The 14,424-nt window shown below is 57.3% G+C and overlaps 2 protein-coding genes across 3 annotated transcripts; both read left to right on the top strand.

Moving 5' to 3' along the window:
- The first annotated feature begins 4,847 nt into the window (after positions 1–4,847).
- POLR1H (RNA polymerase I subunit H) lies at positions 4,848–9,225 on the top strand. 2 transcript variants are annotated; one of them, XM_039500402.1, is made up of 6 exons: positions 4,848–4,941; positions 5,743–5,836; positions 6,319–6,450; positions 6,709–6,809; positions 7,008–7,117; positions 8,620–9,225. In XM_039500402.1, exons 1-6 carry the CDS (start codon positions 4,855–4,857, stop codon positions 8,642–8,644), a joined length of 549 nt encoding a protein of 182 aa, XP_039356336.1. In that variant the 5' UTR covers positions 4,848–4,854; the 3' UTR covers positions 8,645–9,225. The 2 variants fall into 2 exon arrangements, with proteins under 2 accessions (XP_039356336.1, XP_039356337.1); XM_039500403.1 differs by lacking the exon at positions 4,848–4,941 and having other exon boundaries at positions 5,654–5,836; positions 6,315–6,450.
- A 786-nt stretch (positions 9,226–10,011) lies between these two features.
- On the top strand, positions 10,012–13,690 carry PPP1R11 (protein phosphatase 1 regulatory inhibitor subunit 11). Its single transcript, XM_039500407.1, has 3 exons — positions 10,012–10,314; positions 12,497–12,605; positions 13,471–13,690. Exons 1-3 carry the CDS (start codon positions 10,228–10,230, stop codon positions 13,683–13,685), a joined length of 411 nt encoding a protein of 136 aa, XP_039356341.1. The 5' UTR covers positions 10,012–10,227; the 3' UTR covers positions 13,686–13,690.
- Positions 13,691–14,424: the final 734 nt, after the last annotated feature.

Here is a 14,424-nt window from a genome sequence, read left to right as displayed (position 1 = left end):
TGACTCCAGTGCCCCAGACCCTTCTGCGCCAGGCCATTGGCAAGTGACTCCAGTGCCCCAAACCCTTCTGCGCCAGGCCATTGGCCAGTGACTCCAGTGCCCCAAACCCTTCTGCGCCAGGCCATTGTTCAGTGACTCCAGTGCCCCAGACCTGTCTGTGCCAGGCCATTGTCCAGTGACTCCAGTGCCCCAAACTCTTCTGCGCCAGGCCATTGGCCAGTGACTCCAGAGCCCCAAATTCTTCTGCACCAGCTCATTGTCCAGTTACTCCAGTGTCCCGTGCCCTTCAGCACCAGGGCATTGTCCAGTTACCCCAGTACCCCAAACCCTTCAGAACCACGTCATTGTGCAGTTACTCCAGGACCTCAGACCCTTCTGCATCAGGTCATTGCTCAGTTACTCCAGTGCCCCATATCTTTCTACATCAGGTTACTCCAGTACCCCACATCCGTCTGCAACAGCTCATTGTCCAGTTACTCTAGTGCCCCATACACGTCTGCACCAGGTCATTCTCTAGTTACTCCAGTGTCCCATATCGTTTGGCACCAGAGCATTGTCCAGTTACTCCAGTATTCTAGTCCCTTCTGCACCAGGTCATTGTCCAGTTACTTCAGACCCCAATAACCTTCTGCACCAGATCAATGTCAGTTATTCCACTACCCCATACACTTCTGCACCAGGTAATTCTACAGTTACTCCATTACCCCAGAACCTTTTGCACCAGCTCATTGTCCTGTTACTCCAGTGTCTCCATACCCTTCCGCACCAGGACATTCTCCAGTTACTCCAGTGTCCCCATACCCTTCCCCACCAGGTCACTATCCAGTTACTCCAGAGCTCCATACCATTCTGTAGCAGGTCATTGCTCAGTTACTCCAGTGCCCCATATCTTTCTACATCAGGTGATTCTCCAGTTACTCCAGGACCCCGTATCCTTCTGCACCAGCTCATTGTCCAGTTACTCCAGTGACCCATACCCTTCTCCACCAGGGCATTCTCCAGTTACTCTAGTACCCCATACCCTTCTCCACCAGGTCATTCTCCGGTTACTCTAGTACCCCATACCCTTCTCCACCAGGGCACTATCCAGTTACTCTAGTACCCCATACCCTTCTCCACCAGGGCATTCTCCGGTTACTCTAGTACCCCATACCCTTCTCCACCAGGGCACTATCCAGTTACTCTAGTACCCCATACCCTTCTCCACCAGGGCATTCTCCGGTTACTCTAGTACCCCATACCCTTCTCCACCAGGTCATTCTCCGGTTACTCTAGTACCCCATACCCTTCTCCACCAGGGCATTCTCCGGTTACTCTAGTACCCCATACCCTTCTCCACCAGGTCATTCTCCGGTTACTCTAGTACCCCATACCCTTCTCCACCAGGTCATTCTCCGGTTACTCTAGTACCCCATACCCTTCTCCACCAGGTCATTCTCTGGTTACTCTAGTACCCCATACCCTTCTCCACCAGGTCACTATCCAGTTACTCTAGTACCCCATACCGTTCTCCACCAGGTCATTCTCCGGTTACTCTAGTACCCCATACCCTTCTCCACCAGGGCACTATCCAGTTACTCTAGTACCCCATCCCCTTCTCCACCAGGGCGTTCTCCGGTTACTCTAGTACCCCATACCCTTCTCCACCAGGTCACTATCCAGTTACTCTATTACCCCTTACCCTTCTCCACCAGGTCACTATCCAGTTACTCCAGTGTCCCACACACTCTTCTGTACCAGTTCATTGTCCAGTTATTCCAGTGTCCGATACCCTTCTGCACCAGGGCATTCTCCAGTTACTCCAGAGCCCCAAACCCTTCTGTACTAGGTCATTGCCCAGTTATTCCACTACCCCAGACTTTTCTGCACCAGGTCATTGTGGAGCTTCTCCAGTACCAAATACCCTTCTGTACCAGGCCATAGTTCAGTTACTCCAGTGCCTCATACCCTTCTACACTAGGGCATTGTTCATTTACTCCATTGCCCCAGACCCGTCTGCCCCAGGTCATTTTCCAGTTACTACAGTATCCCATATTCTTCTGCACCAGGGCACTGATGAAATGATGAAAGGTCTAGAAAACATGACCTATGAGGGAAGATTGAAGAAATTTGGTTTGTTTAGTGTGGAAAAGCGAAGACCAAGGAGAACATGAGAACAGTTTTCAAGTACATAAAAAGTTGTTACAAGGACGAGGGAGAAAAATTGTTCTTCTTAACCTCTGAGGATAGGAGAAGCAGCAATGGGCTTAAATTGCAGCAAGGGCGGTTTAGGTTGGACATTAGGAAAAACTTCCTCTCAGGGTGGTTAAGCACTGGAATAAATTGCCCGGGGAGGTGGTGGAATCTCCACTACTGGAGATTTTTAAGAGCAGGTTGGACAAACACCTGTCAGGGATGGTCTAGATAATACTTAGTCCTGCCAGGAGGGCAGGGGACTAGACTCGATGACCTCTCGAGGTCCCTTCCAGTCCTACGATTCTAAGATGTGACAGATGGGAAACTGAGACATGTGCCCCACTCTTCCCAGGTCCCATCCCCCACCCCGGCACAGGGGTGGGCTGGGGGCAAGCAGTGAGACAGACGGGGCTGGGCGCAGGGAGGGCATGGCCAATGCGCTGCAGCCGTTCCCTGCTTCCCAGCAGGCCCATGAGAAACCCAGCGCCGCTGGGAAGAGCCCTCAGCCTGTCTCCCGACGCTCCAATGCGTCTCCTCTTATCGCATCGGATCCTCCGCCCCGATCCTGCAACGACGTAACCACAAACGGACCATGACGCACCTTGGCCCCATGGGAGGGTCGGCTCGATGGGCCAGAACCTGGGGATTCCTAACCTAGGGGCCCTCGAGATGGGTCCCCACAACGATCGTGGCTCACAGACAAAGGGACAGCAGGGAGGCAGCTTATGAGCCCTGGAGCCAGTCACCACGGAGCTTGGCGCAGGCCGAGATCCAGATCCAGTCGCACCTCTGGGGCTTTGCAAGGGTGCCAAATATCAGCGGCGCTGCAGCTTCATCCTGGCCACCCGCTGCTACCCCTGCTCTGCGCCCACTCCCGCCTCCAGCCCGGGCCCTCCCCTCCATTCGTAACCACCTGGGAAAAATCCTTGGCCCAGCAGCTGCTGTGGAGAAGAGGCACAAGAGAACTCAGGGCCTGGGGGTGGAGGGATCGCAAAGGTGGTTTAGCTCCCGTGACCTGCTCCCAAATGCAGGAACAGCCCCAGGGAATCAGGGCTGCTAGAGATATATTGGACTGACCGCGACTGAACAGAAGATCAGTTCACCGTTAGGAGTCTATTAGCTCCACTAATGAGCTATTCAGATACAAGTAGCAATAAGCGCTGGCCAATGGTGCTGGTTAATTAACCGATCGTCAATCAATCTTTCAATAGGAACACACTCCCCAGAAACCCTTTGCAAGCAATAAGGGTTATTAATGATCTGGGGGATGGGATGAATTGCACCCTCAGCAAGTTCACCGATGCCACTAAGCTGGGGGGAGAGGTAGATACGCTGGAGGGTAGGGATAGGGTCCAGAGTGACCTAGACAAATTGGAGGATTGGGCCAAAAGAAATCTGATGAGGTTCAACAAGGACAAGTGCAGAGTCCTGCACTTAGGATGGAAGAATCCCAGGCACTGCCACAGACTACAGACCGAATGGCTAAGCAGCAGTTCTGCAGAAAAGGACCTGGGGATTACAGTGGATGAGAAGCTGGATATGAGTCAGCAGTGTGCCCTTGTTGCCAAGAAGGCCAATGGCATATTGGGCTGCAATAGTAGGAGCGTTGCCAGCAGATTGAGGGAAGTGATTATTCCCCTCTATTCGGCACTGGTGAGGCCACATCTGGAGTATTGTGCCCAGTTTTGGGCCCCCCACTACAGAAGGGATGTGGACAAATTGTAGAGAGTCCAGCGGAGGGCAACGAAAATGATCAGGGGGCTGGGGCACATGACTTACGAGGAGAGGCTGAGGGAACTGGGCTTGTTTAGTCTGCAGAAGAGAAGAGTGAGGGGGGATTTGATAGCAGCCTTCAACTACCTGAAGGGGGGTTCCAAAGAGGCTGGAGCTCAGCTGTTCTCAGTGGTGGCAGATGACAGAACAAGGAGCAATGGTCTCAAGTTGCAGTGGGGAAGGTCTAGTTGGATATAAGGAAACACTATTTCCCTAGTAGGGTGGTGAAGCACTGGAATGGGTTACCTATGAAGGTGGTAGAATCTCCTTCCTTAGAGGTTTTTAAGGCCCGGCTTGCCAAAGCCCTGGCTGGGATGATTTAGTTGGGGTTGGTCCTGCTTTGAGCAGGGGGTTGGACTAGATGACCTCCTGAGGTCTCTTCCAACCCTAAGTTTCTATGATTCTATGATAAGGGCTCAAGCTGGAAGCAGCCTCTCTCTATGAAATCCACCTCCCTTTCCTTCCTAGTGACCACAAACCCTCCCACTCCTGGGTCCCAAGGCTCTACCCTGGCTTAGGGCTTTAGACGGATGCCCATCACCCTCGCATCTGGGCGAAAAGAATTCTGCTACCGAACCACCAACCCTACTGTTCTCACTCACTTGTTTGAGGCCCGGATGCTGCAGAGACTTAACATGGGGCTCAACTGTCCCCCATCAAAGTCAAACTTGTGTGCCTGAAGTTAAGCGTGTTTAAGTCTTTGCAGGATCGGGGCTTTACCTCTTTGGGACGACGGATGTTGCTGATCCAAGCGCAACGAAGCACCATGTGAAGAATATTAGAGGGTGTCTCGCCCCTTTCCCTGAACCACCTGGGGCTGGCCACTGCCCAGAGACAAGCTATTGGGCTAGGTGGCTCCCTGGGCTGATCCAGCCTGGGGATTCCTAATATATGGGCCCTGTAACAATGTCTTATACTGATCTTCGACCTCCGCCTGGCAGCGTAAGAGCTCAAGATTTTCAGCACATTCCTCCACCTGCAGTTCAATTACAGGTAATGCAGTCCAGTTAGAGGAAGAAGGCAAGGAGTCAGGACTCCTGAGTTCTATTCCCCAGCTCTGGGAGGGGACTGGGGTTTAGTGGTTAGAGCAGGGGGGTCTGGGAGTCAGGACTCCTGGATTCTATCCCCAGCTCTGGGAGGGGAGTGGGGTCGAGTGGGTTGGAGGTGGGAGGCAGGACTCTGGGGTTCTATCCCTGGCAATAGGAGGTGTGTAGGATCTAGCGGGTTAGAGGAGGGGGTGCTGGGAGTCAGGACTCCTGAGTTCTATTCCCCAGCTCTGGGAGGGGAGTGGGGTTTAGTGGTTAGAGCAGGGGGGGTCTGGGAGTCAGGACTCCTGGGTTCTATCCCCAGCTCTGGGAAGGGAGTGGGGTTTAGTGGTTGGGGGGCGGGGCTGGGATGCAGGACTCCTGGGTTCTACCTTTCCCCTCTAGGGCTTTGGTTCTGAGCTGGCCCCAGAGGAGGGGCTGGAGAACAGGACATGGAGCCTTGCACCTCTCCCAGTGCTGGATTAACTGCAGAGGCTTCAACCTGGGCTTGCAGACAGGGCTGGGAATAGCAGCTGGTGCCTGGGTCAGCACTGAGAGGCACTAGGAAACCTGGGAGCCATCGGCTTGGCTAGCAGGGGGCTGCGATCAGGAGTGGGGCAGAGCTGTGGGGGAGGGTCGGCAGTGAGGGGCACCGGCAGAGCTGGGGGGAGGGGCTGGGCTGGCAGCTGTTTTCCATTGGCTGCGGAGCCAAAGTTCCTATGGTTGACACTCTACCTCTCGCCTCCCCTCTACTCCTCGGGAGGACTAGGGGACGCTCTATCCCAAGCCGGGCCGCAGTTGTCTGCTCCGAACGCTCAGACACGTGGGGGGCCGGGGGCAGAGAGGAAGCAGCGCAGCTGGGGGTGAGTGGGGGAGGGGATCGGGGGGCACAAAGAGAATTGATTAAGGGACAGGGACCAGCCCTTTTTAAGGAGGCACCGGGGGCGACTAATCAGGGGTGGAAGATTTACTGAGGGGTCCCCCGGAGGGCTGGGGGGCAGGGGTGGGGCCTGGGTGAGAGGGGGTTGGGGTGAGAGGGGCAGGGATGGGGATGGGTGGGGAGGGTTGAGGTGAGAGGGGCGGGGCTGGGTGGAAGGAGGGTTGTGGGTGTGGTTATGGGAGGCACTGGGGGCACCTGGGAGGGGTGGGAGTTTTCATGGGTACTGGGGGGGGGGGTGTAAATTGATGCAGATAAACATGCCCTGATTTGGCCTCTCGTGCAAAGGCCCCTTCCTCCTCCCCCTTCCCGTGCCAGGGCCCGGCTGGGACCTGCGGTAGCTCAGAGCAGCACTGGTCAGGATGCCGCTGGCCACCCAGCTAATCCAGTGGCTTTTCTCCCAGGCAGCCATGGAGCTGGGCACCTCCTGCTTCCAGTCGGACCTGGATTTCTGCCCGGAGTGTGGGACCATCCTGCCTCTGCCAGGCGTCCAGGACAAGGTGACGTGCGTGCGCTGCTCCTTCTCCATCGACGTACGAGGTGAGGGCGGCAGCATCACACCCCACACACGTTCTGGTATTTATCTAGGGGAGCTGAATTCCCCTCTGTCCACTAGTGAAATCCCTCGGGGGGGGGGGGGTGGCAGTGTGTTAGAGCAGGGCGGGCGGGCTGGGAGTCAGGACTCCTGGGTTCTAGCCCCAGCTCTGGGAGGGGAGTGAGGTCGAGTGCTGCCCAGTGCATTAGCTCCTCTCTCTGACACACACATCCCTCAATAACTCTCTTCCTCTCCCTGCACAGATTTCGAAGGGAAAGTGGTCCAGTCCTGTGTTGAGTTCAACCGGCTGGGTTCCGTGCCTCTGATGATCGTGGACGATGGGCAGGAGGTCAAGGGACCCACGGTGAGTGAGGATTTCTGTGGGCAGGGTGGAAGGAAAACGCACGTCAAGAGTCTCCTAACATCCTGCAGCGGGAAGTCCCACCGGTACATTATCACCTGACCTTGACTTATTTCCCTTTTATCCCAGTGGAGGATTTTTTGGGGGGTGGGAGGGAATCTTCATTCCATGGATTTGACTCGGCTTTGGCGATCCTTTCAGATCGACAGGAAGTGCCCCCAGTGTGGTCACGAGGGCATGGTCTACCACACCCGGCAGATGAGATCAGCGGACGAAGGACAGACCGTCTTCTACACCTGTGGCCGGTGCAAGTAAGGCCCCGTCCCTTCCCTACTGCTCTCGTGCGAGGGGAAAGACTGGAAAGTTATTGCCCGCAGGGGAGGAGACCCGTCCCCAGGTCACCTAGATCTCGCTGTATTTACTCATCAGCTAAACCGATCCAGGTTGTTCTCTTAAAATGAGACATCACGGTTAGCCCACTCCCACTCTCCCCAGAAAAAAGAATTAACTGTGCTTTCTTGCTGTACAAGGTGCACACAATGTGCTCCCAAGCATTTCAGCTTGTCATATTTATAGGATGATTTTATACGTTACAAAACTCTTCAGTAAAATCCAACCCACCCGTTTGTCCCAGTTCATTTTGTTCTGTACCTTTCCTTATCTTTGTTGTGGATACTGGCATTCCAGGTACCGGTCTGTGAAAGGGCCTCCCTGGCTTGCACTAAGACACACAAGGCCTGTATCTTGATTTTCCCGTCTGTGTGGCATTACTGCAGGGTATTGTGGGATGTAGCTTAGATTTTTCCCAGAGTGCTGTTCACTCACGCTAAGCCAGGCCTTGGTATAATGTGGTGCACGCTAACCTAACATCTGTGCGTTGGCTGACGTCGGACTGGGTGTGTACGGGGCAACCAAGATTTACCAATTAAAAATCAAAGTGGCCTAAGAACTTGGACAGAGGCTTCTTGTGTTGTCTGGATTGATTCACAAAAGTGCACAGGGAAATGCAAGAACTCCCCCGCACAGCCCTGCCTAGCTAAATCCCAACTCTGTGCAGGGTTCTTCGCCCTGTCCCGGCTAAGGCTTCCTTCTGGCAGACACACCCTTCACCTCCAGCCTTCCGAGGTGGCTGCTGCTCCCTGCAGCCTTTCCGCCCCTGGGAGCTTGGGAGAGTCTTTGGACTTGTCTACACTTGAAACATGTAGTGTGGACACTGCCTTCACTGCGGGAGAGGTTCTCCCATCAGCTCGGGTAATCCACCTCCCTGAGAAGCGGTAGCTAGTTGAACGGAAAAATTCCTCCATCAGCCAAGTGCTGTCTACACTGGGACTTAACGTCAGCTTAACTATTCTGCTCGGGGCGAGGGGGAGATATTTTTCACACCTCTGGGTGACGTAGCTGAGTAGATCTAATTTTCCAGTGTGGGGCAGATTGCGCAGTTCTGTTGTCCTCCTTTGAGTCTCTCCTGGCTTCCTTCGTGGAGTTGCCCTTAGCCACATGCCCTGCCTGTCATGTGACGTAACTCGTGACCCTAAGTGGAGAAAAGGAGTAAAGTGGGTCAGGGTGGGGCTGGCATCCTCTATCTCCTCTTAAATGGAACCCCCAGTCACCTCCAAAGAGCAGCATATGGGGGATCTCCATCCCCAGAGGGATTAGGGATACTGGAGGGGAGGGAAGCTTTCCCACAGCAGTGTCCTTGGTCTTCCTGGGACTTTAGCAGCATCCTGCAGCAGGGAGTTCCACAGATCAAAAAAGAAATTAAAAAAGTAAAAGCTTCTGCAAAGGATTGACGCTTGGCTTTTGTTGTGTGCAGGTTCCAGGAGAAGGAAGATTCATGAATGGAGCAGCACGGGGGTAGGGAGCCATGGACAAGAGAAGACGAGGTGTAACACCCACCCCTCCTTTACCCAGAACAACTTGCCTCACCTCCTAACGAGATCCTTTTCTTGGCTCAGGCCCGGGTCGAGTAATGGGGTGACAGCCACCACCACCCAGCGTTCACTGCCACCGGTGCCTGCAGCCCAGTGAAGCAAAGCAGGGGCGTGAACACAACCCCGGCCCTGCAGAGGTGACTCCGAAGGGTGTAACCACGGGGGATACCACACCCCCCCCCTTCACATCGCCTAGGGGAACCTCAAGTCCTGAGCCCCAGGGGGTGCAGATCCATTTGGGGAGAGCTCACGACTCTTTAAGGCTGCTCTGGCAGTTCTGACGCTGGACCCCAGCTGCTGCGTTCTCTGGGGAGAGCCTGTTGGTGTATTGTGCTTTGTGAGGGGAGATGGGGGGGGGGGTTGCTCCCCTCTTTCAGGATCATGGGCTCTGGAGGACAGACCAGCTGGGGAGTCCTGGGTGCATATTATCGGGCAAGGCTACAACCCCATCCTCCAAGAAGTAAATAAAATCCTATTTTGTACATGAACCCTGCGTGTGTCACTCTCCGCCTGGGTCTTGAATCACAAATATGGGGGCCCCGTTGTGCCGGGCGCTGCACAGACACAGGGAGAGACAGGCCCTGCCCCAGCTGAGATCAGGTTCCCCTTCCATTGGGCCCATAGACCCACTGACACCTCCCCCCACCCCCCCAGTATCCCTCTTCTCCCCAGGTGCACCTGATGGTCTCGCTGAGCCCCCCACATGTGCCCCCATGGTGCTACTGACCCTTGCAGTGTTTCCCTTTCCCTATACCACACAGACCTACTGAGCCCCCCCTGCATCCCCCTTCCCCTGTACCCCCATGTGTCCCCCATAGTCCCACTGCATCTCCCTTCCCCTGTACCCCCAAGTGTCCCCCATGGTCCCACTGAGCCCCCCACTGCATTCCCCTGTACCCCCACATGTCCCCCATAGTCCCACTGAGCCCCCCCACTGCATTCCCCTGTACCCCCACGTGTCCCCCATGGTCCCACTGAGCCCCCCTGCATCCCCCTTCCCCTGTACCCCCATGTGTCCCCCATAGTCCCACTGACCCCCCCCCTTGCTGACTCTCAGGGTATGGGCCCCCCCCGCCCCCGCGCCCCATCACCGGACAGCTCAACGACTGCCGCCCCGGGGCTTCCCACCAGCCCCTCCCTGCCTTGGACGTGACTCGGGGTAGAATTCTCTCCCGCCCCCTTTTTCTGACCGCGCATGCGCGCCGCTCCCCGTACGGCGGAAGTGCCGCGCCGAGAATTCTCGTTCCACAGCCAAAGGAGCTGGGGGGTGGGGGACAGTGTTCCGGGACTCGCACCCGGAAGCGGGAAGTAGCGGGCTGGTGACCGGAAGTGGCGTGCGGCTGGTGGTGGGAGCCGGGCGGTCGCTTGCCGCGGGCTGCTGGGAGAGCCGGGGCAGCCGCAGCGGCCGGCGGGGAGCGAGGCAGGGGCGGTGCGCGGCGCAGACTCTTCCCGGCAACCGGGGCCGCGGAGGGCGGGGGCCGGGCAGCGCTATGGCGGAGGCGACGGCGACTGCGACAGCGGCGGCCGGTGGGAGGGCAGCCAGCGCCACCGTGACCGAGACCGTCACCATCGAGCCGGTGAGCGGGGCCGGTGCCGGGATCGGGGCCCGCGGGGGGTGTCAATATAAAATCCCCGGATGGGGGAGGGTGTCATGTAAAATCCAAGGATTTGGGGTTGTAAATTTTGCAGAACTTAATATAAAACCCCAGGGATTTGGGGCAGGTTTATAAAAAAAATCGTGCGGGGGGGTGTGTAAAATCTCAGAGATTTGGGGGGTTGTGTAGATTTGGGGGGTTAATATAAAATCCTGGGGATTTGGGAGGGGTTATAACATTGGGGGAGGGTAAATATAAAATCTCAGGGACTTGAGGGTTTTGTAAATTTGTGTTTTTTTTTTTTAAATCCTTGGATTTGGGTGTTGGGTTTTTTGTGATTTTAGGGGTTAATATAAAATCTCAGGGATTTGGGGGGTTGTACATGTTGAGGAGGCTTTAATACATGATCCCAAGTAGTTGGGAGGGGGGGTTATAAATGTGTTTGGTGAGTTTAACATAAAAAAACTCAGGGTTTGTGGGTTTTGTAAATGGGGACGGGAATAACATTCAAAACCGCAGGAATTGGGTTTTAAAACAAAAAATAAAATCTGGAAAGTTTGACAGGCGGGGGTTGCCTGTCAGTCTGTTTTAATTTAGGGGACGGGGGTGATTGTAAAATCACAGGAATTTGAGAGATTAAAAATGTGCAGGGCTAATAGAAAATCACGGGGCTTTAGAGGTTTTACAAATTGGGGGAGCGGGGTTAACACACAATCACTGGGATGTGTAAGTTTTATTTAAATCTGGGGGTTTGGTATAAAATCATGGGAATTAGTGGCTTTTTTTTTTAGTTTGGGGGATTTAATATAAAATCACACGGATATGGGGGTTTATTTTGGGGGAAATTGTTTTAATTTGAGGGTTTTTTAAAATGTAGACGGGGATGTGGAGGGGGTTGTATTTTGTTTATTTGGGGGGGTTAAATATAAAATCACAGGAACATGGGGAGAATTAATATAGAATCGTGGGGATTTGGGCTTGGAGACTTTGCAAGTCTGTGGGATTGTGGGGGAGGGGGATCATGGAGGGGAAATGAGGATTTGAGGGGAAAACACTCATTTTGGGTGTTTGAGTGTTTTTCACCATTAAAATCAAATCCGGTTTTGATTAAACAGCCCTGGTTCTCTCTCTTAGATGCCAGGGATTAACTAGCAGTGGGGAGCGTTAGTTAAAAAATTCATTCAGAGGCCCCCAAACTGGCCCCCTGGCCCCACCTGCATGTGCCCCCACTGGGCGCTTCCGTGAGCTCTATACCCATCGTGGGCACCACGGCATTGGTTGTCACAGTGACTGTGATGCCAGGGAAGCCACGGTAACCGCAGGCTGTGGGAGTCACAGCAACGGTTGCTATGAAAGGGGGGGCGGCAGTTGCCACGGCAACCATCCCAGCGACAGGAGGCGTGGTGCCCACGGTGACACGGCCATCGTTATGGCGACTGCAGGAAGTGGGAGTGGGGCAACTATCCCACTAGGAATGGGGTGTGGTACCTATGACGACGCTCATGGTGGCTGTCACGGTGACGATTGTCTGTTGTAGCTGTGGCAGCAGGGCGTGGCTCTTGTGGTGCACATCAGTTAGCACAGGGTGAGGGACACAGGGAACATGTCTGTCCTGGCAGCCATGGAATGTGGTAACCCTGGTGACCGCCACAGCCGGAACAGGGCACGGTAGCCACGGCGACCACAGGATCTGGTCCCCAGGAAGTCAGGCGTGGTTCCAAACGCGGTGGTGGAAGGGACACGCCGTGGAGCCGGGCAGCAGTCGGACTCCCGGGGGCCTTGTGAGAGGGTTTGCCTGACTGTCATAGAAGAGCGCCCGCTACTGAGTCCCCTGCCCTGCTCCCTGCAGCACAGCACCTCCTAGTGCCACACTACAACCAGCACTGACTTTGAGGGCAGAGCACCCCCTACTGAGCCCCTGTCCTGCTCCCTGCAACTCGGCGCCCCCTAGTGCTGCACTGGGGCCAGCCCTGCTTGCCAGGGTAGAACACCCCTTACTGAGCCCCCCACCCCACTCCCTGCAGCATGGCGCCCCCTGCCATCCCAGGTCTCTCCCTACTAATCCAGCCAGGCCATTCAAGGTCTTTCTCCATGGGTCATCTGTGACAGGCCGTGGCCTGATCCCCCGCTCTCTCTCCACCCCGCGCCCCGTCCCCCCTGGTAGGAGAACCGCAGCCTGACCATCAAGCTGAGGAAGCGAAAGCCGGATAAGAAGGTGGAGTGGTCGAGCGACACGGTGGACAACGAGCACTTGGGCCGTAGGTCGTCCAAATGTGAGTAGCCGCGGCTCTCCCCTTCCGAGACTGCCCCGCATCCTGGTACAGAGCCTTTAGCCACATCTCTCAGAATGGGGAAGGCAGTGGGGGCTAGTGGTTAGAGCAGGGGAGGCTGGGAGTCAGGACTCCTGGGTTCTCCACCCCTCCTGTTTCTGCTTCCACATGCTCAACACAGACCTCTTCGCCTCAGCATTGCTGCTGGATCCCACCCCTGGGCCAGCCAGTCCCCTGCCCTGGGGCCGGATCAGAGCCAGCACCCCCTGGAGGGGAAAGGCCCTGCGTCCCACTCCTCGCCCCGCCCCGAGCCAGCCAGTCCCCTGCCCTGGGGCCGGATCAGAGCCAGCACCCCCTGGAGGGGAAAGGCCCTGCGTCCCACTCCTCGCCCCGCCCCCGAGCCAGCCAGTCCCCTGCCCCGGGGTCCAATGGGAAGAGACAGGCCCCATGCCCCATTCCAGCTGATCCCCCAAATGCCAGAGTTACTCCTTCAGCGGCTCCTGCTAACGGGGTGACGACTTCCCCTCCCCAAGGAACGTTGCCGGCGACTCGCTGGGCTCAGCTGTTTTGCAGAGGGACATGGCCACCTGGGGCTTAACCCGGGGCGGGCACACGGGAGAGGTCGGTGAAGGACCCCCAGGTCTCCCGGCCTCAGCTCTGAGAGACCCCCCACCCCCAGCCGGGCCACAGGGCTGGGTGCAGGCTGACAGCTGGGGGGCTTCTGACTCCCTCTGTCTTCTCCACCCTCCCCCTCCTGCCCTGGCATCACGCCCCTCGCTCCCCCATCCCCTTATTCCTCCCCTGTGGCCCCCCCCATCCCCTCTATCCTCCACTCCCCCCCCCATCTCCATGTAACCGCCCCGCCCAGGCTGCTGCATCTACGAGAAGCCGCGGGCCTTCGGCGAGAGCTCCACGGAGAGCGAGGACGAGGAGGACGAGGGCTGCGGCAACGCCCACTGCATCCGGGGCCACAGGAAGGGGGAGCATGGGGGCCGGGGGGGCGGCGGCTCCGGGGGGGGCAGGGGCAGCCCCCGCAAGGCCGAGCCGCCGGGCCAGGACCACGCTGCAGCCATGCAGCACTGAGCGGCCGCGCCTGCTGCTTTGACCGGGGCACAGCTATGCCGGTGCCCCCTGATCCTGACGCGCTGCCCCCTGCTGGCCCAGCCCTGGGCTTCTCCCCACAGCCCTGCCTGTGCCCCTCACTCCTGACCGGCAGCCCCTTGTCAGCCCAGCCCTGCCAGTGCCCCCACTCCCGCCCCACACCTCCGGCCAGTCCAGCCTCCCTCCCCAGCCCTGCCTGCGCCCCTCACTCCTGCTCCCCCCCCCCTGCCACGCCAGCCCCCCCCGCCCCCCGCCGGGCCTGGGCCCCTCCCGCCCGCCCCGCAGCCCCCTGCCAGTCCCGCCCCTCCCCCCCAGCCGTGCCTGTGCCCCTCACCGCCGCCCCACAGCCTCCTGCCAGCCCAGCCCCTCCTCCCCAGCCCTGCCAGTGCCCCCACTCCCGCCCCACACCTCCTGCCAGTCCAGCCCCTCCCTCCCCCAGCCCTGCCTGTGCCCCTCACTCCTGCTCCACACCCCCTGCCAGTCCAGCCCCTCCCTCCCCCAGCCGTGCCTGTGCCCCTCACTCCCGCCCCGCAGCCCCCTGCCAGTCCAGCCCCTCCCTCCCCAGCCCTGCTAGTGCCCCGCTCCTGCCCCACACCCCCTGCCAGTCCAGCCACTCCGGCCCCACAGCCCGGCCAGTGCCCCTCACTCCTGCTCCACACCCCTGCCAGTCCAGCCTCCTCCTCCCAGCCGTGCCTGTGCCCCTCACTCCCGCCCCACAGCC

The sequence above is a fragment of the Mauremys reevesii genome, linkage group 15 (assembly GCF_016161935.1).
Source record: "Mauremys reevesii isolate NIE-2019 linkage group 15, ASM1616193v1, whole genome shotgun sequence".
Taxonomy (NCBI): domain Eukaryota; kingdom Metazoa; phylum Chordata; order Testudines; family Geoemydidae; genus Mauremys; species Mauremys reevesii.
Note: the sequence above shows the minus strand (reverse complement) of the source record. Positions and strands in the feature narration are given on the sequence as shown.

Excerpts from the sequence above, each read along its gene's own strand:
- POLR1H (XM_039500402.1), top strand. The coding sequence starts at position 4,855 with ATGTCTTATACTGATCTTCGACCTCCGCCTGGCAGCGTAAGAGCTCAA. Across the intron at positions 6,451-6,708 it reads CTTCTCCATCGACGTACGAG|ATTTCGAAGGGAAAGTGGTC; the intron begins GTGAGGGCGGCA and ends CTCCCTGCACAG. Across the intron at positions 7,118-8,619 it reads TACACCTGTGGCCGGTGCAA|GTTCCAGGAGAAGGAAGATT; the intron begins GTAAGGCCCCGT and ends TGTTGTGTGCAG.
- PPP1R11 (XM_039500407.1), top strand. The coding sequence starts at position 10,228 with ATGGCGGAGGCGACGGCGACTGCGACAGCGGCGGCCGGTGGGAGGGCA. Across the intron at positions 10,315-12,496 it reads AGACCGTCACCATCGAGCCG|GAGAACCGCAGCCTGACCAT; the intron begins GTGAGCGGGGCC and ends CCCCCCTGGTAG. Across the intron at positions 12,606-13,470 it reads GGGCCGTAGGTCGTCCAAAT|GCTGCTGCATCTACGAGAAG; the intron begins GTGAGTAGCCGC and ends CGCCCCGCCCAG.